Source organism: Hippichthys cyanospilos, chromosome 13 (assembly GCF_059441005.1).
Source record: "Hippichthys cyanospilos isolate Australia breed blue-spotted pipefish chromosome 13, RoL_Hcya_1.0, whole genome shotgun sequence".
Classification (NCBI taxonomy): Eukaryota; Metazoa; Chordata; class Actinopteri; order Syngnathiformes; family Syngnathidae; genus Hippichthys; species Hippichthys cyanospilos.
The window spans coordinates 7,780,598-7,805,546 of record NC_142381.1 but is presented as its reverse complement, the minus strand read 5'-3'; the positions used below and the strand labels follow the sequence as shown (position 1 = coordinate 7,805,546).

Sequence of the window (24,949 nt, the reverse complement as noted above, 5' to 3'; positions counted from 1 at the left end):
GGAGCAAAATTTATAGAAATAGATTTGTTTAAAATCTATTTAATCTACCGTTTCCATAGAAGAAGGGACTGGGCTTCCCTACAGAAAAAATACAGAATGTTCTGATTAAACTCAAATCACCTTTGTTGCAACATTTTCAGTTGGTGTTTGAAAAGTTTGAAAAAGATGGCTAAATATTGGCAGATACGACAAAGGCAGTTTATAAACACTGCATAAAAATTGTGCCACACCCCATAGGCTAGAAAACACAAGCTAGATACATTTTATTAATGTATTCAGTAAGAGGTAAGCTGCAGCAGCATTTGAAAAAATGAGTCTGAATATTTCTGCATGCTTTTGTGCAGTCTGCTCAGTAAAAAGAAAACATTTTAAAAACTGGAAAAAAAAATAATCAAAGAAAAAAAATCCAATTTACGCTGATTTAAAGATATATTTTCATACCAGATTCCCCCAAACTGATGATTTTTTTGTGAACACAGCTCTACTATGATCTCAAAAGTTTAATAATGTTCTGTGGACAAATATTTTATAATTAGTTATTTTTTCTTTTTTTTTTCATTATTTTTGGGGGAATAAATATTCATTAATACTAAATTTAATGATTTATTTTTGTGAACAGATCTCCACTGTAACCCAAAACTGGATGATTTTTGTTTAATATTTTTGTGGACAAATATATATATATATATATATATATATATATATATATATATATATATATATATATATATATATATATATATATATATATTTTTTTTTTTTTTAGAACAGGTCTGACGCTGTATATGGATTACTGTTGGAAAAAATATTTAATTTTGAATTAAATAATCTTTTTGGTTAACAGATTTCTTCAATGACTGAAAAGAGGACACTTTATTTTAATCAGTTTTTGTGGACCAATACAAATGAAATTTGAAAGGGTTTTACACTGATGTCTAACACGGGCATGTTAAGTTTGTGTTGGTTTATTTTTTTTAACCCCAAAATGCTTTGCACTCGTTCAGGAGTACTTGGCTGAAAACATATGTCACAGGGGGTAAATCATTGAAAAAAGGTTGAGAACCACTGGAGTTGAATATAATAATATATCCTTTCATTATTGAAAGAATGTCTCAAGTCTGACGAAGATCATGTACAATTTTGATGTAATGTAACTATTTCTGATTGCTGTTGTATAAATGTGAAAGCTGTTTTATTTTGGGGGAGATCTTAAATTATCCTGAATTATACATGGGGGAATAATAGCTTAAAAGTGCATTTCTGTGTGCAGCCACATTATTAGTGAGTTGGACAAGAGAACTCAATTATCAGCCACTTGGAGCGAGGAGAGTCAGGAAAAAGCTTTCTCCTTACACTTTGCTTCTCAAGTAAACAAGCGTCATCATTCTCCTGAAGGAAGGAAAACAAAAAGTAGCCGGCAGAAAATATGCGCTTGAAGGAGAGGCCGTGAAGTGTTTGTTGTCGCCGTGAGCTTCTCAGTCACAGCGAATGCTGTGCTGGGATGAGTAATTACTCAGGTAGGGCTTGGTTTTGATGTGAAATGCAGCAGAATTAGAGCTCGGTGGAGCCGGGGCATCCACGGTAATGAAGCAGCCCCACTAAGCGAAAAATGAAAAAAAAGGAACTCTTTTTCAATGAGATGATTTTAAAGTGGCCTCGCTAGCTCGGCACAATAGGTCATATCGTTACAATACCTTCTGCTGAAGCAGTGCCACATTTTTTTTTTTACCGCTTTTCAGATGACGATTGCAGGAAATATAAAGAGGCAGAAAAGGATTTTGCCGCATAGAAATGTACGTGTTCATCGGCCTTCCTACAGTCCTGACCTGCAGAAAGTTATTTCAAAGTAGCAAGATTGCTGGGATTGAAACCTGCAGTTTCTATTTTCCTCTTTTTCCTTCAACTCTGCTGTGACCAAATGATGGAGAGTTATGTGGTTATTAACATTGCTTTCTTGACTTTCTTGGCTCTGAAAGAGTTTAAAATTCCAGTCCATTTCCGTTGGGGGTCATGTGGGGCCATGACATTACAAGTCATGCTTTAAACACCTTTGGATGATGAATAATTCAATAAAAAAATCTTCTTAGATCATTTTTGCATGTCTTGTATAGGTTTGATCCTCCAAAAGTACATTCTAAATTGTTACTTATTCTTAGCGTGGGACAAAACCATTGTGCTTATGTTTCTCATTCTTGACCTTGACCTTTGCTGTTTATTATTAATGAAAACTGCTATCACCTGTGTCATTGAAAAATGGGTGCAGAGAAAAAAATGGCGTCTGATCTGGGGGAGTGTGTTGTAGTCTACTTGCATCCGGGGCAATTGGGACAGTGACCCACCGTTTGCAGCTCAGAACACTCTTGTTTTTTTGAAAAATGCTTTCTTTACATTATTGTTGCTAGTTCCCGAGACATAACCCATGGAAAGTGGATTATAAAGTGGATGGACTACTAAAAAGAAACCTTGCAGAGCTGAATTTCCTTTTTTTCTCAAACTCTGCAATGTACAAAGGATGTGGGGTTATATGTATATTATCCAAAATATTTGAATAGTTTACATGCAATATTTTACAATTATAGAATTTATCGAGGTACAAAATTGTGGTAAAAGTCTGACTGGAGCATTAACGGCATTGAGGTCTGAGGAATGCTGAGAGAGAGAAAACTAAGGTTCCTATTTTCCTTTTTTTTTCTTTAACTGTTATGCATTTTGTAGGGTATCTTCTTCTTTTTTCTCTTGTTTGTTTGTATGCATGACTTCTCAAAAATTAAACACTGTAATGCATGTCTGGTTGGTGTTTGCCCTTACAGCCTGCTTGCATCAGGGTGTTTGTTTGTACGAATGTCTACACAAAAATTATCTCCCTTGTCCACAAAACGCGTCCGCGGAAAAAATAAAAGAAAATGGAAATTTTGGAGCGGGTCTGGTTGGAGAAGCCTGGGCCAAGTTGGATCCAGCTGGTTCTTTTTATTGCCGTTTGTTTATCAGTTAATTCTTTGTTCCATACGCATGATTTGGCAAAATTGACATCAACCATGCCCACGAAAAATAGGTGTCAAAAAAAAAAAAGACAAATTTTAGTGCAGCAACAAAGCCATCTAAAGCATGAAAACAATTGATGCCAACAGCAGAAGCGTCAACAGTGGCACATGAATAGAAGTTGAAGCGAGGGGTTGTTTACCGGCTGCGTACAACACTTTAATGACTAATGACGAGAAAGCAATCGACGCTTGTGTGGGTGCTCTAAAACGGCGTGAGACAAAAGTGGAGCTGGTCGCGCTCTGCCAATTAATGAAAAGTCATTTGCGGTGAGCCAATAACACCGTAACGTAAGCTTGTCACGCATCCAAGAGGAAAAGAATTGGCTTGGCTATCAGTTTTGTGTTGTTATTGTTTTTATTAATCATCAAACACATTTCATCAGCACGCTGTCAGCTTTAATGACACATTTTGGAAGGCCAGGCCAATCATTTTGACATGTTGACTGTGATTGCTGGTCCTGTTTTAATGTGTTGATATATCATCACAAGGTGAATATTTTTTAATGCTGCATCGTTACCGTCATTTTATTTTACTTCAATTTGATTGGTCTAATTAGTCTTTGAAAAAACAGTTCATGCAGTACTGTAGTTAACAATTTATTTACCATCCACCTTCCAAACGTAATACCTAAGTGATGTGATCGTTTTTTGTTTTCTTTTTTGGTTCTTTGTATTGTTTGTTTTCAACATAAAAATAAAATATCCGATAATATGACCGGTCAGGTTAATGAGAGGAAAGGAACTGATTTTAAAACTTTAAGGACTTGTATCATGTTCCACAGTTCAACATATGCATATAAATGTTGAAAGCTTACCTTAGATTGAGTGATTCGATTCCTTTGGAAATATGAGAGGTTTTGGCTGTGACAATTCTAACTAGGAAGTGAAATGTCTCTGACTGAAACCGTGCCTCTCATTGAGTGGCTGCCATGCTCCTTTCATCATGTCATTCTAAGACTGCCGGCCACAAAAAAATAACAAATATAAAAGCCAACATAACCTTGGGGTATGTAAACGTATGTGCATAACTGTAATTTTACAACATCAATAAATCCAATTGCAGATGTAAACAGTACTTCACATCGAATGAAGTACACATAAAAAGGTTTGTAGCAGAAGCAAAATGCCCTATCGAGTAGCAGTCTTTATACAATATGAATATGCTGTGTAAATTCATCCAGTGCACATAGTTCATTTCTATACAACGAAGCTAAAGTGTACCTACAGCTGTGGCCTCTCCATCACGTGCAATTGTGGGAAATGTGCCACCTTTCATTTGTAATTTGGCAAATCCACTCTTGTATTGGCAAGTTCCTCCATGCAGTTCTCCGTGAAATGATGACGATCACAAGCGCCTGCTGGTTGTTGAGCCCTGAGCCCTCAAACACATATTCTCACCACTTTGATTTGATGTCCTACATTTAAAAAAAAAAAAAACAACTAATTAATGAAATTTTCTTTACTTGGCCAACTTTGCAAAATCTCTTCACTCCAGCTCTAGTGTGATACAGAAAGTAGAAAAAAAACACGGGCTGCCTGCTTGATGTGGGCGTGTTTTAACACTGCACAGGCAGTGTAGCGACAGTGCAAGGGCGTTCATGTTCGTTCTCAGTCTATGAAGGCCCTTGCAAGCCATTTTCATCTGCTCGGTGCAGGCCAATGCTGAGGGCACAGAATGGCCAAATAATTCTTTCAAATGGATCAACGAAAAAAAAAATAACACTTTGGGGATTTTTACTATGAGAAAATAATATTGTAATATGATTAAAAGCTGATTTCTATGATAAGGACCCTCTATGTAAAAACGGTTAGCAAAAAATAAATGTTACCATTTTTTTTAAAATATAAAAATATACATGTTTTTGTTTGTGCGCACATCAGGTTATTCTGGAGTGGCCCACAGACCTGGCGGTGAGCCCAATGGACAATTCCCTCTACGTGCTGGACAACAACATTGTGCTGCGCATCACAGACAACGGCCAAGTCAGCATTGCGGTGGGACGCCCTGTTCACTGCCCGCTCTCCGCGCCTGAGCGCAACTTTCCGTCCGGCGGCCAACGGGCGCAGCTCACGCCCCTGGAGTCGGCCGCATCCATCGCTGTCTCCTACCACGGCGCCATCTACATCGCCGAGACAGACGAGAGGAAGCTGAGCCGCATCCGCAAGGTCTCTGTGGACGGTGAGATCACGCACTTGGCCGGGGTGCCTTCGGAGTGCGACTGCAAGAACGACGCCAACTGCGACTGCTACCAGGCGGGCGATGGCTACGCCAAAGATGCAAGGCTCAATGCGCCATCCTCCCTGGTGGTCTCGCCGGACGGGACTCTTTACGTGGCCGACCTGGGTAACATTCGCATTCGGGCCGTGTCTCGTAACGGGCCCGTGTCCATCTCCAATGGCTACGAGGTGGCGTCGCCCGACGCCCAGGAGCTCTACGTGTTTGATGGTAACGGCACGCACCAGCACACGGCCAGCTTGCTCACCGGAGACTTTAAGTATACCTTCAGCTATAGCACAGAGAATGACATCACTGCGGTGACGGACAGTAACGGAAACACGCTGAGGATACGCAGAGACTCCAGTCGTATGCCGGTGCGGATCGTTGCCCCGGACAACCAGGTGATTTGGCTGACGATGGGCACCAACGGCGGGCTCAGGACTCTCACGGCACAGGGACAGGAGCTGGTGCTGCTCACCTACCATGGCAACAACGGCCTGCTGGCCACCAAGACCTCGGAGATCGGATGGACCACCTTCTACGAGTAAGTACGAAGCTGTCTGTTGGAAAGTATCCATGTTGAATCAAGGCATCAAAATAAGGGTTTGAAGTCGGGTTTTAGATTTAAATGTATGTCCAGGTTAACCACAACCCACATCACCTTCCTATTGTCAAACATACACAGTGACACTTCCACGTGACATAGGTGTTCAAAATGTGGATACAAGCTTGGGTGAGGTTCCAAGATAGTAGGGTTTCAAATTGTGGGTAACAATTTTCAGTTGGTATTTTCAGTTTCAAGGCAAGTGTAGGGCTTTAGAGAAGGGATTCATGAAAGTATTGAATTTAAGTTAGGCTTTCAAGATGGAGTTGGTTGATTTATGCTTGCTGAAATGTGTTTACGTGAAACGCCAGATGAAACAAGTGAAGACTCCCTGGTTGTGCAGACTCATTTAATTATGCAAATGAAGTCACCTTCAAGTGGAGCAGATTAGTTTGTTTAGCAATTGAAAATTAAAAGAAAAAAATTGGCTGCTGCTTCCACTAGCCGCAAAGTTTACACAAAACTTACTTAGCGCCATTTTATTTACCCACAACTGGCACACCCGAGAACAGCTTCATACCATTATGTTGAGAGAACATGTTGCAAGCCTGGGTTTAGGTTTAAGATTTCAAACTAATGTTACAACTTACAAGTCATGGTTAAGGTTTCAAAGAAGAGCTACAAGACAGATCCCCCACCCCCACAAAATATCAATAAATCAAAAACTATTGACTGCTTTTATAACTTTTTTGATATCTTTTTCTTGCGGCATAAACAGGGTTGTAATGTATTCTTCTGAACAATAATTTCAATTTGCTCGTCCTAGAGGCGATTTTAATAACGTTTTCAAGCCTGGGTTGGGATTTCACTCCATATTCAAGCACCCCATAAGAGGGGTGAGGGTGGAATTGGCTCATTTTGATAAGTTAGGGCACACTGTTAGAACAGGGGTGTATAATAAAACATCCACTACTATCTGTTTTTCAAACCAGCTACGACAGTGAGGGTCGTCTCATGAACGTCACCTTCCCCACCGGCATGGTGAACAACCTTTACACTGACATCTACAGTGCCCTTACTGTGGACATTGAGAGCTCCCTCAGTGACGAGGAAATCAGCATCACCACCAACACCTCCAGCATCCACGCCTACTACACCCTCTCCCAGGGTGAGTTATTCATCACTGATTGCAAACGTTTGTTCATCGGGGACCAGTCCAGGGTGTACCTCACTTCTTGCATGAAGTCAGCTTGGGTAGACTCCAGCTCACACATGACACTGTAAAGAATTAGCAGCGTAAAATGGATTAAGTCTTGGTTACTGAGTAGTGACAAGTCCAGGGTTGACTGGAGTAACTGGAGTTTTTGTAACTGTTCGTCAATCAAAGCACGCAGGGGTAGAATCATACGTCATAAGTTTCAGTATTCTGTGATTCTGCTACTTGAAGGGCCTTTGGTATTCCCAGAGTACTTGCTTTTGGTGATAGGGTTTGGGAACCAGAGGGTTACAGGTTCAAGAAAGCTTGCGGTCAAAAGGCCCCTATAGTCCAAATAACCTCTGGTATGAAGACCTCCTGCAGTTCAAAGACCTACAAGCCACAATATCATGTATTGATGAGGGACAGCAATGTCTCTGTATAGCTACCATCGTGGTTCAACCAATGTTGAGACCAGTGGAGACCAGTAAGTTGTACTTTACGTCATCACCAACACCTCTTGCAGCCACTCCCAGTACACCCTCTCTCTCCTTGGGTGAGTGATTTGTCAGTGTGTGCGAAGGGTCGCCGGAGTGAGCTGCAGTCGTGTATCATTGCAGACAGATGTCAGCATAAACGATGAGACACTTGGTGGGCTGGATTAGGTTGTCACCCAACACATCAGCCTCGTATGAAACGGCATCCTGTTGCTTAATGGCCAGATGGTCCGTTCGTCTATCTTACATTGCTCAGGGTTCCAGTTCTATACACGTATATTCTCACTTAGGTCTGGTCATTTGGGTCTAACTTAGCGGTAACAGGCGCATGGTCTATCCTTAATAAAAGGCTTTTATTCCTCAATATAAAAGTTGGCAGCATCTGCCTCCATCTAATTTCTTAAATCTCGGACAGCATTGCTAACTACTGGTATCCGCCCAACAGTGCTCAAAGTTGGCTTTCCTTTTTTACTCCCCAATTACGCCGTGGCTGCACTGTGGCTGAAACAGTTGAGTTGTTTTACAGTTACGTTGGGCTGCATCAATTATTTGACAAATACGCAGTTGAAGAATTCAAGAAAGTACAACACATTCCTTATCAAAGATTGAGGCCCCATCTCTCTTATTGTGTCATGAAACTTTATTTTTCTCTCCAGACCAGTGCAAAAGCAGCTACCAGGTGGGCTTTGACAACTCATTGCGAGTCACCTACGCCAATGGGATGGACACGCACTACCAGACCGAGCCTCACATTCTGGCCGGAGCCGCCAACCCGACGGTGGCTAGGCGCAACATGAGCTTGCCGGGCGAAAGCGGGCAGAACCTGGTGGAGTGGCGCTTCCGCAAAGAGCAAGCTCGAGGAAAGGTCATCGTGTTTGGACGCAAGCTGAGGGTACGTTTGCTTCTACAGGATGTGCGGGATTCGAGTCGAGTAATACCTTGGTTTTAGGAATGGACAGCCAAAATTTTGGAAATACTGTACTTGACTTTGTTGGTATTTATGAGACTCGGTTTGAGCTGTGGAGCTTGATGTCTTGATTACATTTAACGAATATCAGCGACAATCATCCAGGTTTATAAATGGTACATCCCTACCTAAATGTTAACATTAGCTTAATGTGGCATGCTAAGGCAATTTTCACTTCTTATTCTTGGCTAAATAAAATGGAGTAAATGTAAAGCATTACTACCCGCTACTACTGTTACCGCTAATGACTTGGACTTATTCTGTGACTTTTTCCCACCTCTCGATTTTACACACAATCAAATGCATGTCCAGATCTAACCCGACCGACACTACTCTGGTTACTGCCCAACAGGTGAATGGACGCAACATACTCTCTGTTGATTACGACCGCACCCTCAGGACAGAGAAGATTTATGATGACCACAGGAAATTTCTTCTGAAGATTATATATGACACCGCTGGGCATCCTGTGCTGTGGGTGCCCAGCAGTAAGCTGCTGCCAGTCAACGTGAGTCGTACCAGCAGCGGACAGATTAGCACTTTGCAGAGGGGTCCAACAACGGAGAAGATGGGCTACGACACACAGGGACGTGTGGTGTCTCGGGTGTTTGCTGACGGAAAGATATGGAGTTACACTTACCTAGAGCAGGTAAGTGACAAAAGCTTATCATCACTGAAAATCTCATAAAAATAATCTTTTGGTCAAATTTCTCCATGCAACTCTACACCAACAAGCAATGAGAAAAACAAAAATTAGAGTATAACTTTCGATAATTAGAGATTAATCACATTTTCAGCAACAATTTTCTATGAGGCTCGTAACAGATATTTACTTGGGTAACATCTTGGAATTTACGTAAAATCGCAACTGTGATGCGTTTGTGTTAATTTCATTTGTCAGATGTGACAAGACTAGGGGAATGTATTGACTGCTTGAAGTGCTGCAATAATAATTCATGAATAAACCGCATCACATTAAAGGTTTACAAAACGTGGTTAAAAAGTACACTGTAGGCCATCATTTATGATAAATATAACTGAGCTTTTTTTTACCACTTTAAAAACTTGTAATTAGTCTCCACAGTTAACACTTTAACTTGACAGCCATAGTTAGACATTTATAGGTGGTTCAAATGTGGTAGTAATCAGAACAATCTCATCCGTGTGTAAAAGTAGTCACTTCAAACCAAAATGTGCGTTTTCAGGCATGTCTTCATTTCAATCGGTATGCTCATGAAAAAACATGCCAGCCAAATTTCATGCTGCCAAGTGAAACTTACTTTGTAACAATGGACACAAGACACACTCGAGGTATACATAGCTTGGAATTCAGTTATGAGGGATAGTGTGTCACAAAACAAGGTTATCTCGAACATAAAACCTCATTAAATGCCCCGCTCCAGTGCAAATCACCATTTTTACATAATCCTTCAAGCCTGATTGCATCTGCATAAACATCTGTAAGTACGCTTGCAAAATCATTTCATCCAAAGTAGACAGCTGTTTTTTCTGTGGGGTCAACTAAGGCAGCCAAATGAAAATGTATCCTGGGCTTTGCTTTAAAGTGCTGTTTTATATATATACTGTACTATGTGGATACTGCTGGGAGGACATTCTCATTTATCATCTTTTATTTATGAACTGCGACGTTACTGCAGAATTCATTTTCAGCTCAAAATAAATGAGAAGAAATGGTAACATGGCTAAACTACTCTTTGACACATCGACTGTCTAAAAACATTGAAAAGCTTTACATTGATTTTTACATCGTTTATGCAGATGAAAGTTTCTTTTAAGATGACCATGAATACACAAAATATATTTTTAAATGTTGATAGTTGGCACAAAGGCTTTCTAAAACGGTTTGATGCATGAGCAGTCTAAAAAAAAATTAAAAAATACCACATGTCAACTATATACTGTATTGATTCAATTCAACCCCATAATATAAAAGTCGAAATGCTGCATTCCAATTCTTGTTGTGTTTGAGGAATATAAACTAAGCAATAAAGTCCACCTTAAAGGATGGCCACATTACCACTTGCTGTCAACTGAAAATGCTCAGGCAACAACCAAACACTATATAAGTGCACTTCATTTACTTGTCTTCTAAGTTGTCATGTGACGTTTGCAAGCTGAGCTGTGCAGATTTGTTTTAAAATAGTTTTGGCTTGCATTAATTAAAAAAAAAAAGTGATATCAATGTTTGATCGGGCGTCTGAATAAAATGAATACATATATAAAGCATATTCGGTATTGATTTTGAAATCTCCAAATCTCTTGAAATCATCCAAGAAAGAAAGAGCTCTCAAAAGAGCGCTGAGGACACACTGAGGAATTGCTTTGATATTCTTTTTGAATTTACTTCTTTCAAAAGGTATGTGGCTCATGTCACAGGATGCTGATGGCATATATATTAATAACAACTAGAAAAAAAATGAGAAATCATTTGAATAGAGAAATTCTATTTATGACTTTTTCAGAAGCAGTGAACATTTTTTTCTAAGAAATAGCAGCATGTCCCCTTTTTTTTTCAAGCATGTCCTTCACCATGGGAAATGTGATAGTAAATAAATATAGAAATGATGGAATGGAGAATTTTGTTTACCTTATTGGTCAGCTCCTGGGCTTTTGCTGACTTGCAATCATACTCCGTTGAATTGTTTGAAAACATGTCCGTTATGGATGGTTGACTGCTGCCAGTAGCACTTTTTTTCATTTCCATATTATTGGACGTGCTTGGCTGTATGGAAACATTGCATGTATGGTTTCAAAGTGGTTCATCGCCGCTTGAACATACATGTACTTTATTAACAATGCTACTGTCAGTCATTCTCTTTTTAAGGCTGAAATTTTCCAGATAGACGATTTTACCATCTTATTGTGAAAAACTACGTACTCGACTTTGTCTTGATTGCTGACTCATTTATCTGACATCAATTGTATCTCCGGATCTAACTCAGCTCTAACCATAAGCTAAACACGCCATATCTGTGACGTCACTTGTGTTGGAAACATAAAGATGACGAAAACCAAGAAATGGATGGTTCCACTTTAATTATTGAATACTTTGTTATAACGAAATATAAGGAAAATAAGGAGTCTTAAAATTAATGTGCGATATTTTGGAAACGTCATATTGTGATACGTTCATCGTTTCACTTCATATTGCTATACATTGATATAAAGATATTATTGCCTTATCCTAAAACTATCAGCATTAGAATTCGCAGAGTCAGCAAATACAAAACAAGCTTGTTTTATGGCTGACACTCCCGTTTAAAGAGTATTTACTTGGGCTCACGGAGGGATTTGCCTTTATTGCACGACCACAAGAGGCCCATGTGCACACTCTGACGTGAGCAATGGCGAGAGCTCTGGGAGCCAGGGGAACGCTGACGTGTTCGGATGACTGGGTTTGACATTTTAGCACAAGAGGGCAATGAACCTTGGTAAGGCAGCCAGCACTCTGGTCCTGCATTTACTGTAAACCAGTTCAAGAGCCACCCTCCCATCACATGTCCTTGTTGAGCCATGTTGACGGTCAGAGCAAGTGTGCGAGTGATGGGGAAATTGCAACTTAATTGCAATTGGTGTTACCCACCTGTTCAGTACATGTGATTCAAATTTGGTCATAAATCGACAAAACCCCTGAGACAAAGGCCACATCTTTTTGGGCTTGGCGTTCCTAAGTTAAGCAACTGGTTTTGGGGTCTGTTTTTTTGTTGCCGTCAGATAAAATCTCTTGGTTGAGTTCATCTTGAAAGAGTCCCTGTGACTAACCTAAAGAACCGTAAATCGCCAACCCCAGACAGAAATGGTTCCTCTGTTTTATCAGCCATGGCCTGTTGAGACTTTTTAAGTGGTATACAAACACTGAAGTCAACAATGTAGTCACACAATGTAAAGGCCAATTATACTGTGCAACTGTCACACTTTACTGATACCATACACATTTAGAAGCAATTTAAAAATAACATAAATGTGTAATTGAGTACCATACATTAAAACAAATGTTTGTAAAGCAGAGAGACTTTTGCATTTTTCCCCTCTTCAGTAGCTTTCGGTAAGTGCTTGATGAAATTAGTATAATCCATTTTTCCCCATGCAAAATGTCCGAAATTAACATGAAACGTCTACTGAATGCCAAACACCCTACATTTGGTATTCTCTACATTAATACAATTGTGTGAATATACTGGTAGTTTATATTGGTTTATCCCCTTGCGATCCACTCTTGTGCCAGTCAGATTTTTCTATTCACCCCTGACATTTTTTAGATAAAGAAATGGGCCTCTGGCCAACTGCTCCCCCTCATGAGCAATAGTTGGCACAATCAAGTGTTCTTTCATTTCTCAAGCTGGAGAGTCCTCCACAGCCCGCCTGACTGTCTAAACTGGTTCTGCTCCTGCATCATGAATTCAACAATTTGTAATCCTCTTGAATCTGTATCATTTGTTGTTTCCAATTGGCAACAAAAAATCAATCAAAAAGCTATTTCCAGGGTTCTTTCAAGATGAACTTGTTCAAGAGAGTATGTCTGATAACTTTCAAATAAAACAATTCGGTTCCCAAAGACAGTTTCACTCTGACATGACATGTAGCTGGTGCATTTATCATAAGGAGACCCAGAAAAGAAATATCTCACAAATACATGACTAAAAATACACAAAATGTCTCACATTTTTGTCGCATTTAGAAATATTTTTAACTTTTATGAGGTCCTTTAAAGAAAAACTTTCAGAAGCTTTGTTAGTGACCTATAAAATTTACCCACATACAATACAGTAGAAGTAATATAAACAATGGCAATACATGTATGTGGAGCATTGTGACAAAGTCTGAAAACTTCCCATTAAACCCCAAATTATAAGCGCAAGATTTTGGAGGAAAAATGTAAAACCTGTCGATGTCGATTTATTGTATTATTGTGGCAGATAAAGATTTGGATTATTTAGATTTATCACACTTAACTTAATCAGTTGTGACAATTTACCTTCTACTATATTTGAGACTGGTCCCAATTTCTAGCCGCAACTTCGAGTTTTCTTTAGGCACTCGCCAAATGAACTTGAAATAAAACATCGTTCAGCCAGTGTGTCTCAGAGTCACTCAAACACAGGGTGTTGTTGAGTTTGGCAAAATGATATTGCTTCCTGCATTAACATCTTTGTTGCTATGGCTGGCTACATTAGTAAGCAAGCTCATTCTTACGAAAAAAGCATATTTCTATACATTTATGAAAAGTGGCCTTTTTTTTTAAGTTAAATTCACCAACTCAACTCCCACGACAACTCTCACAAGCTCCTTCATTCTCACATTTTCTTTCTGCTACTGAACTTGCCCTCCCACCCACAACAGGAACCTACCGGGCTATGACAGGTTATGTTTTCCAATCCACAAATACCTAAGCACAAAAAGGCAAAACGATAAAATGGATCAAATCAACATACAGAAAGCACAAAGTTTGATTAAAAAGGCGATGAACACAATTAAGAAAATAGTCCTTTAACAGTGAATGTAATTATAGTTTTGCAATTATTCTGCTAATTTGACACCCCTAAAGATACATACCGTAGTGGAATTCTTGTGAGTTAAGGCATTCAAAAATCAAGGTATGATTAAAGTGACATTTTTGTTAGCTCTAAAGTAAATAACCAAATAAGTCACTTGGTTTCTCTGTTTTGGTTCTCCAGTCCATGGTTCTGCTACTCCACAGTCAGCGCCAGTACATCTTCGACTTTGATTCATTGGACCGTCTCTCAGGCATCACCATGCCCAGCGTGGCCCGCTACACCATGCAGACGATGCGCTCTGTGGGCTACTACCGAAACCTCTACCACCCACCGGAGAGCAACGCCTCGGTGGCTGTGGACTACAGCGAAGACGGCCTCCTGCTCAGGGTGTCCCACTTTGGCACCGGCCGCCGGGTGCTCTACCGCTACCGGCGTCAAAACAAGCTCTCTGAGATCCTTTATGACAGCACCCGGGTCAGCTTCACCTATGATGAGACTGCGGGGGTCCTGAAGACTGTCAACCTGCAGAGCGATGGTTTCATCTGCTCCATCCGGTACCGGCAAGTGGGACCTCTGGTAGACCGTCAAATCTTCCGCTTCAGCGAAGACGGCATGGTCAATGCCCGCTTCGACTACACATACGACAATAGCCTGCGCGTCACCAGCGTTCAGGGAGTCATCAACGAGACGCCTCTGCCTATTGACCTCTACCAGTTTGACGACATATCCGGCAAGGTGGAACAGTTCGGCAAATTCGGCGTCATCTACTACGACATCAACCAGATCATCTCCACGGCGGTGATGACCTACACCAAGCACTTTGACGCTCACGGTCGCATCAAGGAGATACAGTACGAGATCTTCCGCTCGCTCATGTACTGGATCACTTTCCAGTACGATGACGTAGGCCGTGTCACCAGGCGCGAGATCAAGATTGGACCCTTTGCTAACACCACAAAGTATAGCTACGAGTACGATGTGGATGGCCAGCTGCAGACTGTCTACCTGAATGAGAAGGTGACCTGGCGCTACACATACGACCTCAACGGAAACCTGCACCTGCTCAATGCCGGGAACAGCGCAAGACTCCTTCCTCTTCGCTACGACCTCAGGGACCGCATCACCCGCCTCGGGGACATCCAGTACCGCATGGATGAAGACGGATTCCTTCGCCAGAGAGGAGCCGAAATCTTCGAGTACAATTCCAAGGGACTCCTGCTGCGGGTGTATAGCAAAAGCAGCGGGTGGACCATCCAGTACCGCTACGATGGGCTCAGTCGCAGGGTGTCCTCCAAGACCAGCCTAGGCCAGCACTTGCAGTACTTTTACGCCGATTTAAGCTACCCGGCCCGGATTACCCACGTCTACAACCACTCCAGCTCGGAGATCACCTCGCTGTACTACGACCTGCAGGGCCACCTGTTTGCCATGGAGATCAGCAGCGGTGAGGAGTTCTACATTGCCTGCGACAACACTGGCACTCCTCTGGCCGTCTTCACCAGTAACGGTCTGCTGGTCAAGCAGCTGCAGTACACGGCCTACGGCGAGGTTTATTTTGACTCCAACCCAGATTTCCAGCTGGTGCTGGGCTTCCACGGGGGTCTGTACGACCAGCTCACCAAGCTGCTACACTTTGGCGAGAGGGACTACGACATTATGTCCGGCAGGTGGACCGTGCCGGATGTCTCCACCCTGAGGGATGTTGGCAAGGAGCCGGCACCTTTTAACCTTTACATGTTTCGGAATAACAACCCCATTAGCAAAGTTCACGAAGTGAGAGAGTATGTGGCAGGTAAGAAATCCGTGCGGTCGGAAAAGCTTTTACGAGATCATTATTGCAATTCTATTCCGTGATGTCAGGCAGCAAATAGTTACTCTGACGGCACTTCTATTTTGTTGTCTAATAAATGTCAGGAAATAACAGGAAAATTACTGCTTGTCTAAAGTAGAGCTATTTCGAAGATAAGATTCTTTGGTCTTTAAAATTGTTTTGCTATCTTTTTTCGCACAGATGTGAACAGCTGGCTGGTAACTTTTGGCTTTCATCTTCACAACACCATTCCTGGCTTTCCCGTGCCAAAGTTTGACCTGAGTATGCCATCGTACGAGCTGAGGAAGAGTCAGCTGTGGGATGATTTGCCGGTGAGTCCAGTCTAAATTAGCAATTGTTTACATGTTTGGTTTTTCATTAATATTTATGAAAATATAGTAGTAGTATTTTTCAGAGATGGTAAGTTGCACCAGACGACATCATGTTCCTTTGGTAGCCTGACTTCGCTCTATAAATATTTGCGTTGATTTTGTAATCAAGTGACTTTTATCTTAAAAAATAAAGTCGTTCTTAGAAAGGGGGGGGGGGGGGTCACAAGTTGGAAAGTTTCTGCTCTTAGTATTTTTTTTCTTTCCAATGTTGCACAACTCTCAGATGCATCACTTTTTATTCGGAATGCAGGCAGAAGCAATAACACTTCATTTCCTTACTTTGTATAAGTGTGTTATGAAGCTGCTATTATGCATTTCTAAGAGAATATTACTTATAATTGGCTCTTATTTGCATAATAAAGCAAACAGTGTAGTTCAGACAACTGAATACATTTTCTCGCTGCTGTCTGGTGCTACCACATGCAGTGTGTTTGGTATTGCTGTGGAGTTGAAAGTGTGGTTTTTAATGTAAGGCTACCTGCTTTGGTCCCTAACAGGAAGTTTCAAGGGGGATCCGTGTGCATTTGGCTGCAGAGAGGAAAAGCCTGCAGTATCAATGTGCTATCTGCTAATTTATCGAGACATTTTGTGCCTTTTTGAGGTGTTCGCGTTTTTTTTAGTAGTATTCTTTTTATTTTTTTAAAGGATTTTTTTTAAAGAACTATTATTCATCAGAGAAATCATATCTTTTTTTTTCCCCCAAGAAAAAAAAGTGAGAACGTGGCAGGGAAAGTCTTATTAAAATCCGTGTTACCTCTTGCTTCTGCTGCGTCCTTGCAGTCAATCTCGGGAGTGCAGCGTGAAGTCACCCGCCAGGCCGAGTCGCTCCTGTCCTTTGAGCGTCTGCCTGAAGTGCACCTGCGGCGAGGCCGTCGCGGCGAGAAGCCTTGGCTGTGGTTCTCTGCGGCGGCTTCCCCAGTGGGCCGCGCTGTCATGTTCGCCATCTACAAGGGCAGCGTACACGCGCACACCCTCAACATGGCGGGCGAGGACTGCATCAAGGTGGCAAGCATCCTTAACAATGCCTTCTACCTGGAGGACCTCCACTTCACCGTGGAGGGGCGGGACACGCACCACTTCGTCAAGCCGGGCCTACCAGACGCCGACCTGGCAGCCCTGCACCTGACCAGCGGCCACAAGACGCTGGAGAACGGCGTCAACGTCAGCGTGTCGCAGTCCACCACCGTCATGGACGGTCGCACGCGCCGCTTCGCCGACGTGGAGGTGCGCGCGGGAGCCCTGGCGCTGCACGTGCGCTACGGCGCCACCGTGGACGAGGAGAAAGCCCGCGTGGCGGAGCTGGCCCGCCAGCGCGCCTTGGCGGGCGCCTGGGCGAGGGAGCAGAAGCGACTGCGCGACGGCGAGGAGGGAGGCCGGCCGTGGACTGAGGGCGAGAAGCGGCAGCTGCTGAGCAGCGGCAAGGTGCTCGGATATGACGGCTACTACGCCCTTTCCGCCGAGCAGTACCCCGAGCTGGCAGACAGCGCCGACAACATCCACCTTCTGAGGCAAAATGAGATTGGGAAGAGGTAACAGAACGTTAGGGGTGACTGTTTGTGTTTTACATGACTCACAAAAGCTTAGGGATATTTGGCTGAAATTAAATTTGCTAGTCATGCCCCGTTTATCCCTGGTATATCTTAGGTCTTTGTTCTTGAAGATCTTTGGCGGCAAAGCTGGTAACTCACATTTCCCAGTTTTATCTCATCAAGATTTATCATTATAACGAATTTAAATGCTTTTAATCCATTCCACCCACCCACCCCCCAAAAAATCAATATGCTTTGTTTTAAGAATAAATGAATCCCTCATTTTTTTAAGAGGAACTAGAGGCCAATTTTAAAACATTCTGACTGACCATTGGTATTTTTTTTCCCCTCCAACTCTTTTCTTCACCCAAACCCATAAAAAAAAACGTAGCTCCTCAGAAGGGTTTCCAGTGATGTCCCTTCACATCATCAGCTGAAAATTTTAAATTAAACTAGATCGCAAAACAATTACTTGATTTAATAAAAATTGCCATCGTTTCGAGAATCAATTACTTTTTGATTGATTAATCTTTGCAGCTCTACAGCCAGTTGATTAGGAATCTTTTATCACAGTAATTCACATGATTCCCAGTTAACTCATTTCGTATCAGTTCTAAATGTATAATATAGAAAAATTGCTCAAGTATTTAATGCAGACCCTTACTTGTGGTTCAGTGGCCACAGATTTTTTACTCTTCTTTTACCAGTATTTTTCTACTTGTTTTTATGTTTACAATTTTTCTCAACACCGCCCCCAATCAATGTATTTTAATCGTCGGCATTATACTGTACATGGATTTCTGCTATTCACAGGCAGGCCCAATCACAAACCTCTGCAAATAGCTGAGGTCTACTGTTCTATTATCTATTATCAACATATGAATGTTCAATCAAACTCCTGGTGCACCCGGGCTACGCATCTATTCAGCAACTAGACTCCCTTTCGCGTAAGTGCTTGTGCTAAATTGCTAGCTACACTACAACCCCAAAGGGCACTTATTGAGTAAATTCAACTTTGTGGGCTACGGTAGTCGATAATAGACACGGCCACCACTATCACGACCAGCACTTAGGCACAGAACTGCAGTTACAACTGGGTTACAAATTATTTCTCACAACATAGAGGAAGAAAAACAATAAAGCAACATGTAGTGAGCATCAATGGCCACGAGGAAAACAAATGTATCTCATGATGCATTGAACTGATCCGGAACGAAAGATTTTCATGCATCCCAATACCCCTCAGTTTTTGTGAGTAAGTGTATGTCCCTGGTCGCTGTTTTGTAAACAATCAAATTAAAAGAAAAATGTACCAAGTTGAAAGCAATGCTGTGCATTGCGAGTTGGTGGGGGGACTTTTAAAGTCACCGAGCCTTAAGCTGGGCGATACAGGTCACATCCTCTGTAGCACAAAAAGCCTTCTGGACTCTCAAATGGAGCAACAGTGAAGGGAGAACGAGCTTATTTTTGGGGCCCAAGCACCACGTGGCGCTGCGTAGAGGTTCTCTTGGAATCGCTCTTTAGTTATTGAATGAATGAATGACTGACTGACTGAATGAATGGGTGGCCTTTTTGATGAAGACTCCAAAATACACCCGCTAACTTTTGCAAATTCTTATGAAAAAACAGATCTGAGGGGTCTTAATCACTGAAGTCACTCAGTAGCGTCTCCTGGAAATACAACAGGAAAGTCAGCCATTTTGATATACCCTTTTTGGGCCAATTCAAAGTTTGATGATCATTCTCAAAGAAGAAAAAACAAGCCACTCACGCCAGGTTTACTAATCAACATGAAATTTGGCCGACTTGGCTATCATGACAAGACGCAGGAAAAAGTCTCAATGAAACAAACCAAGCCCAAAAGCAAAAGATGTGACATTCTGATTTAAATCAATCGTTATGGGCCAATTCTAGGTATTGTTCTACGTATTCCGACCAAAGGAGCCCCAAATGGAAGCTGGTTTCTTACCAGATTGTCGAGACTGAAATGTGAAGATATATATTTTTTCTTTTTCGCCTGCTTCATGGTCCGAGCAAGGCGTCAGTGTTTGAAAAAGGGGGTGTGAGGGCCCGTTCATCGCTGCTTTGCGTCTTCAATGATGTTTTTCCATTTTACCTTTTTCCTTGGTGTTAGTTTGTTTTCACAAAGTCCAGCTTCACTGCAGTTCTTGTATGACCAGGAAATGTTTACATTGTGTGCACTTGTGCTTGGCAAGCGAGCACATTATGTCATCAATGGGCAAAGCAAATGTTTGTTTTTGAAATCATGCCTAAAAAACAATAGAAAAAAGACATGTATATGAGATTTAGCACTTGTAAACTTCAACATGTTTGATGCTTTTTGAAAAAAAAAAACTGTTTCCATGTTTAAATAGAAAGTGTTCATTGTGTGCAGGGGAAAAAAGGGAGAAAGGACATAAATGGACTCCTCGGGCACCCCACGGGAACCCGCTTTTTGTAAATGATGAAACTACCAGTAATTTATGTTTGTGTTTATACATAACTAATAAAGTTCAGATGGATTTTGGATGGTTTCTTTGCATGTTGATCTTAATATAAGCGCTCATGTCTGTTTAAAAAAATCACCAGGTGCTGTTTTTCCTTTTATTTTGCAGGATTTTTTTTCAGTCAAATGTTGAGGTTGTTTTTTAGTTCAAAATTTTTCAAGGCCAATTTCTCATCTAAGAATTTCATGGAGGTTCATTTTAATGGAATCTAATGGAAAATAGTGATGGTAGAGCAGTGGTTAGCACGTCCGCCTCACAGTTCCTAGACTCTAGTTGAAATCCACCTTGCTTCCTGCGTGGAGTTTGCATGTTCTCTCCGAGCCCGCGTGGGTTCTCTCACTACATGCATATACAGTACCTGGCACCGTGCAAACTGCAACCATGAGGAACGCTGAATTTGCAATGCAGAATGCAACAATGGAGATGAAGCGGTGTGTTCACATAGGCGAGTTTGTTCCTTGTCTTGACTGATATTTTGTGGGACGGAAACCAGTCATTACGTTCCTGTCCTGATCAAGAACTTCTATTTAGGGCAGATTTGCAACTATACATTATTTTATTTCTTTAATTTATTAATTTAATTTAATTTTATATATATATATATATATATATATATATATATATATATATATATATATATATATATATATATATATATATTTCAATATTAACCAATGCTTTTACGAGCCTGTTTCCATGAATCTGGTGATGTGTCATATACAATTGATGGTATTAGTGTCGCTCAATATCACATTTTCGGGGCATAATGCCATTCAACCCACCGCCTGTTGACTAAATATTTCATTGTTTCATTAGAAATATTTCATGAAGGCAGCTCACGTAAGCAAGCTGCCTCTTAGTCTTTGGCGCACCCACTAAACAATAGCTCCTTCTCAAATAATACCAACCAATATCATTCTAAAGACATTTTTACACTGTTGATGGACTTGCAAATAAGTTAATTAAATGCAGATACATAGATACATTATTTACATTGAAGTTCAATAACAATTGCATGAAGTTGATTATTTATCATCCTATCATACTCAAATGTTTTTTTTTTTCAAGAAAACATTTGTTTTTTAAATTACAAAATTTTCTGAAACGTTCTCTTATTTTGAGAAAAATGTTTGACTCCTATCAGATAAGTCCTGATTTTCTAGTAATCATTACAGCGATGAAAGTCTATCCTTTTGTTAGGAATGAAATAAAAATAACCATAAGGTCACTTAAAAAAATCCAATCAAATTCATGCAGTTTCATGTCTAAGTGGTAGAAAAAAAAAGCACTCCTTTTTTCCTTTTTACACCTCACCATCAAGTCTTTGAAAGTAAACACATTAAATTGATATGAATAACACTGACATGCTTCTTTTTCATATCACACTTCAAAGAAGATTTTCCAAACTTAAATGGGAGCACAATCATCTCTGGTTTTCATCTTTCAAGTCTTTTTTTGACTTCGCTGCCTCCTTATCATCACATGTGCTTAGCACTTACTGATTATAGTTAAACGTATGGAGGTGAACGCAAGCCAAATACACCAAATGCAAATACATCCGTCACCCTTCATTTCTCTTGCACCACTGATGTGTGCGTGAGAAAAATGCACCCCAAGTCATGACAGCCAGTCACTTAAATCGATACTGCTGTGGTATGAACTGGAAGTATGCTTTTGTGGTCTTTAAAAAAAAAAAAAAAAAGCTTTACAGTTGTGTTTCTTTAAATGCCTTACTATTCACAGTCGGTCATTAAAAAAGGTTGCTAAGTTACAATTTGAATGTTTGGTTCAAGAAAATAACACATATAGTCAGCTTTGTCCATATTTTTATCTCTTCTTTTTTTTTTCTATGTGTTTCTCTGTGTGTTACTTTTTAATCGCCAAACTACAGTATTTGATAGTTGAAAAAAAATGTCTTAGATGTTCATTTTCTCAAAAGAAAATACACATCTTAGGAAGAAAATACACATCTTACCTTGCATGCCATTAAAAAGAGAAAGCCTTACTGCATATGTATGATTTAAATAAACAGCTTACAAGTTGTTTTTTTTTTTAAATGTCTCTTACTAGACATGGTCTTTAAAAATGCCTTATTGTAAACATGTAGATGTGTTATTAACCCTGTAACAGGCACAGCGGGCGCTTTCAGACAATAGTCTAAACAGGCAAAAATGACCTTTAATAGGCACACGTTTTTCTATTGTCCTAACAGGCAAGAATTTTCAGGATTTTATAGAACTTTAGGGGTCTGTTAGAAATTAAGAAATGCCTGTTAGGGATGCTTTTGAGCCTTTTGCCTGTTTAGGCTATCAGCCTAAGCAGCTGCTGTGCCCAGTAAAGGGTTAAAAAAGATAAACCTTATTCAATTTAATGTTTTTTTAAAGTCTTGTCCACAATTATTTTTAAACACAACATACTATGCCTTTTTAATACCTTGCACAAACAGAATTTTTTACAACATCAAGCAACACAAAGGAAGCACATGCAACACCCGATTTCATTCAATTTTTGCATAGGCTGTGTGTGTGTGTGTGTGTGGTGGTGGAAGTGGTGGGGTGGGGGTGGCAGCTTCACCCAGGTGAACTCAAGTCACTTCATAAATTGCTGAGGGTTGATTGGCGAGTAGGCAGAGACCCCCCCTGGCTCCCCTCGCAGCCCCCTCAGGTTAAATGAGGAGGCATCAAAGAGAATGACTAAACCGGAGTTCCAGCTGCAGCCTCACGCTGAGACCACAGTGGCGCAGCGGGGGCGGTGGACCGTCGGGACCGCCGGCCTTGGCAGGAACAGGCGTAACTTCAAAGGCCGCGCAACATTACAAGAGCCTCCCTGCACATCGCGTCACACCCGAACATGCGTTACATACCGGATGTTGCACGTAAGTGCGCATGAGAGATTCATTGGTACATTGAGTGGGAACGTGCAATCAAGCTGGGTTAAACAATCATAACGGACATAAGAGCTTGTTAATGACAAGTCAGTAATTTAAAAAAGCACAGAGCTAAGAGAAGGTTCAGCTTTTAAAATATGCAGATGCAAACCTTCACCAATGCAGGACATTTCCAAAAGATGCTCTCATAAACAACTATAAAATTAGATGGCTAACCTATAGATATTTCTTCCTGAATGTTCATACTATATTAATGTATCTATCAAATTTGAAATGAGATTGTCTTCATTTAATAGCGTGTAACTTAGCATTGCTAGTGGGTTATCATTTGCCTTGGGTTGAACCGGCAGATAGCTGTGGGTCCGTTTTGCTCAATCTTTTTTTGGCACCCGGTTCCCATCTTCACCACCTCGCCGGCTCCTGACACCTCTTTGGTGTATGTTGCGTCCAACCCTAATACATCACTGGCTAGACGTCAGACTCTTAGGCTCCTTGCCAGTCCATATTTCTCTCGGTTACATTTTCCATGGACTTCCTTCCAGATCAAGTAAGGCCATCAAGTGCATCATCGAGTGCAAGGACTAGAGTAAATTATGCCCAGGTCTGCTTGGCTTAAGAAAATTTTTAACCATATGTTCTACCAGACCTCTTTCATGAGCGCTAACCCTGCTACCCTGCAAATGATCTGGCCTCTGCCTGCACGTCTGAATTCAGAGAGAACTCAAAGGGTCCCTTCATTCTCTGACCAACTTGACAATCTTTACCTAATTGTAACTTTACCTAATTTACATAACTGCATACAGGTTGCTGCTCAAATTGGGTTTCCCAAGCTAATCGTTTCCTTTGTTCCCATATGTCTCTCCCAATTGTTTACATTGCTGCCAAATGTCTCCCCTCCCAAATCCTCCAGTGCAGCAATGACTTCTGATCAGGAACTTCTTGAGCGAATAAAAAGAGAGTGTGCAGCGAAGGTTTTCAGAACGAATTGCATTAATGCGGTCCTCCTCTGTTCTCCTCGTGCATGAGAAAGGAAAAATGCTTTTTCTACTTCGTTGTGTTTCTCACAAATGGTGAACCTGACCGGTATATTTGACACTCAGAATTACCCTTAAGTGTGTTTGTGGGTGTGAAAAGACATCCGTCTCTGTGACCCCTGTGATTGGTTGGTAACCAGTTCAGGGTGTACACCATCTACAGCCCAAAGACAGCTGGGATAGGCACCAGCAAGCCTGCAACCTTTGTTGAGGAGAATCGGCTAACAAAATGGATGGATATTTCAGGTAGGGACCCACATTTGTGCTTTTTCAAAATTAATGTGATCTTTTGCAAAGATTGGTTTATTTCTTTCTTAAGCTCTCCTTTTTGTACACATGCACGTTTTAAGAACAGGTTTGTATAAATCGAAAGTTATTAAACTTCTAAATTTCAAGTTCGAACTCAAACTCTCCAAATTTAGCATCCTTCTAGCTCAAGACTGGAAGTTGTTTTCCATCAGTTCATTTTTGGAATAACCCTTGCAGTGGAAAAAAAAAAAAGAAAAGTATATTTGTTTGCGGAAAAAAAAAGTGTTTTCTGTATCTTCTACGAGCCTTCGTTTGATTCCTGGAAAAAAAAAAAGTGAGTCACCCACTGCCCTAGCATGTTACCACATTGGCATATGTTTGCTGCAAAAAAGATCATAGTGCATGAGTACTGTACATATATGTACTGTAAAGCGAGTGGCTGAGACCTCACAGGTGGTACACGTGCGGCCTTATCTGGCGTTATCATCTGGCCTCATGAGAGGCCAAGCAAAGCTTACACGGTCTCCTTGCTCCCGTCCCCATTCAGAAATAGCTTCTCGTTA

The 24,949-nt window shown here is 41.0% G+C and overlaps 1 protein-coding gene across 2 annotated transcripts in view; it reads left to right on the top strand.

The window, feature by feature from the left end:
- Window positions 1–20,236, top strand: part of LOC148413684 (teneurin-3) — a 181,423-nt gene extending 161,187 nt beyond the window's left edge. For both annotated transcript variants that reach the window (XM_088431015.1, XM_088431014.1), the window contains 7 exons: window positions 4,923–5,803; window positions 6,796–6,971; window positions 8,152–8,387; window positions 8,815–9,111; window positions 14,159–15,770; window positions 15,990–16,120; window positions 16,961–20,236. In XM_088431015.1, the coding sequence (XP_088287141.1) occupies window positions 4,923–5,803; window positions 6,796–6,971; window positions 8,152–8,387; window positions 8,815–9,111; window positions 14,159–15,770; window positions 15,990–16,120; window positions 16,961–17,713 (4,086 nt within the window). In that variant the 3' untranslated portion in view covers window positions 17,714–20,236. The remainder of the gene's footprint in view (window positions 1–4,922; window positions 5,804–6,795; window positions 6,972–8,151; window positions 8,388–8,814; window positions 9,112–14,158; window positions 15,771–15,989; window positions 16,121–16,960) is intronic.
- The last annotated feature ends 4,713 nt before the right edge of the window (window positions 20,237–24,949 follow it).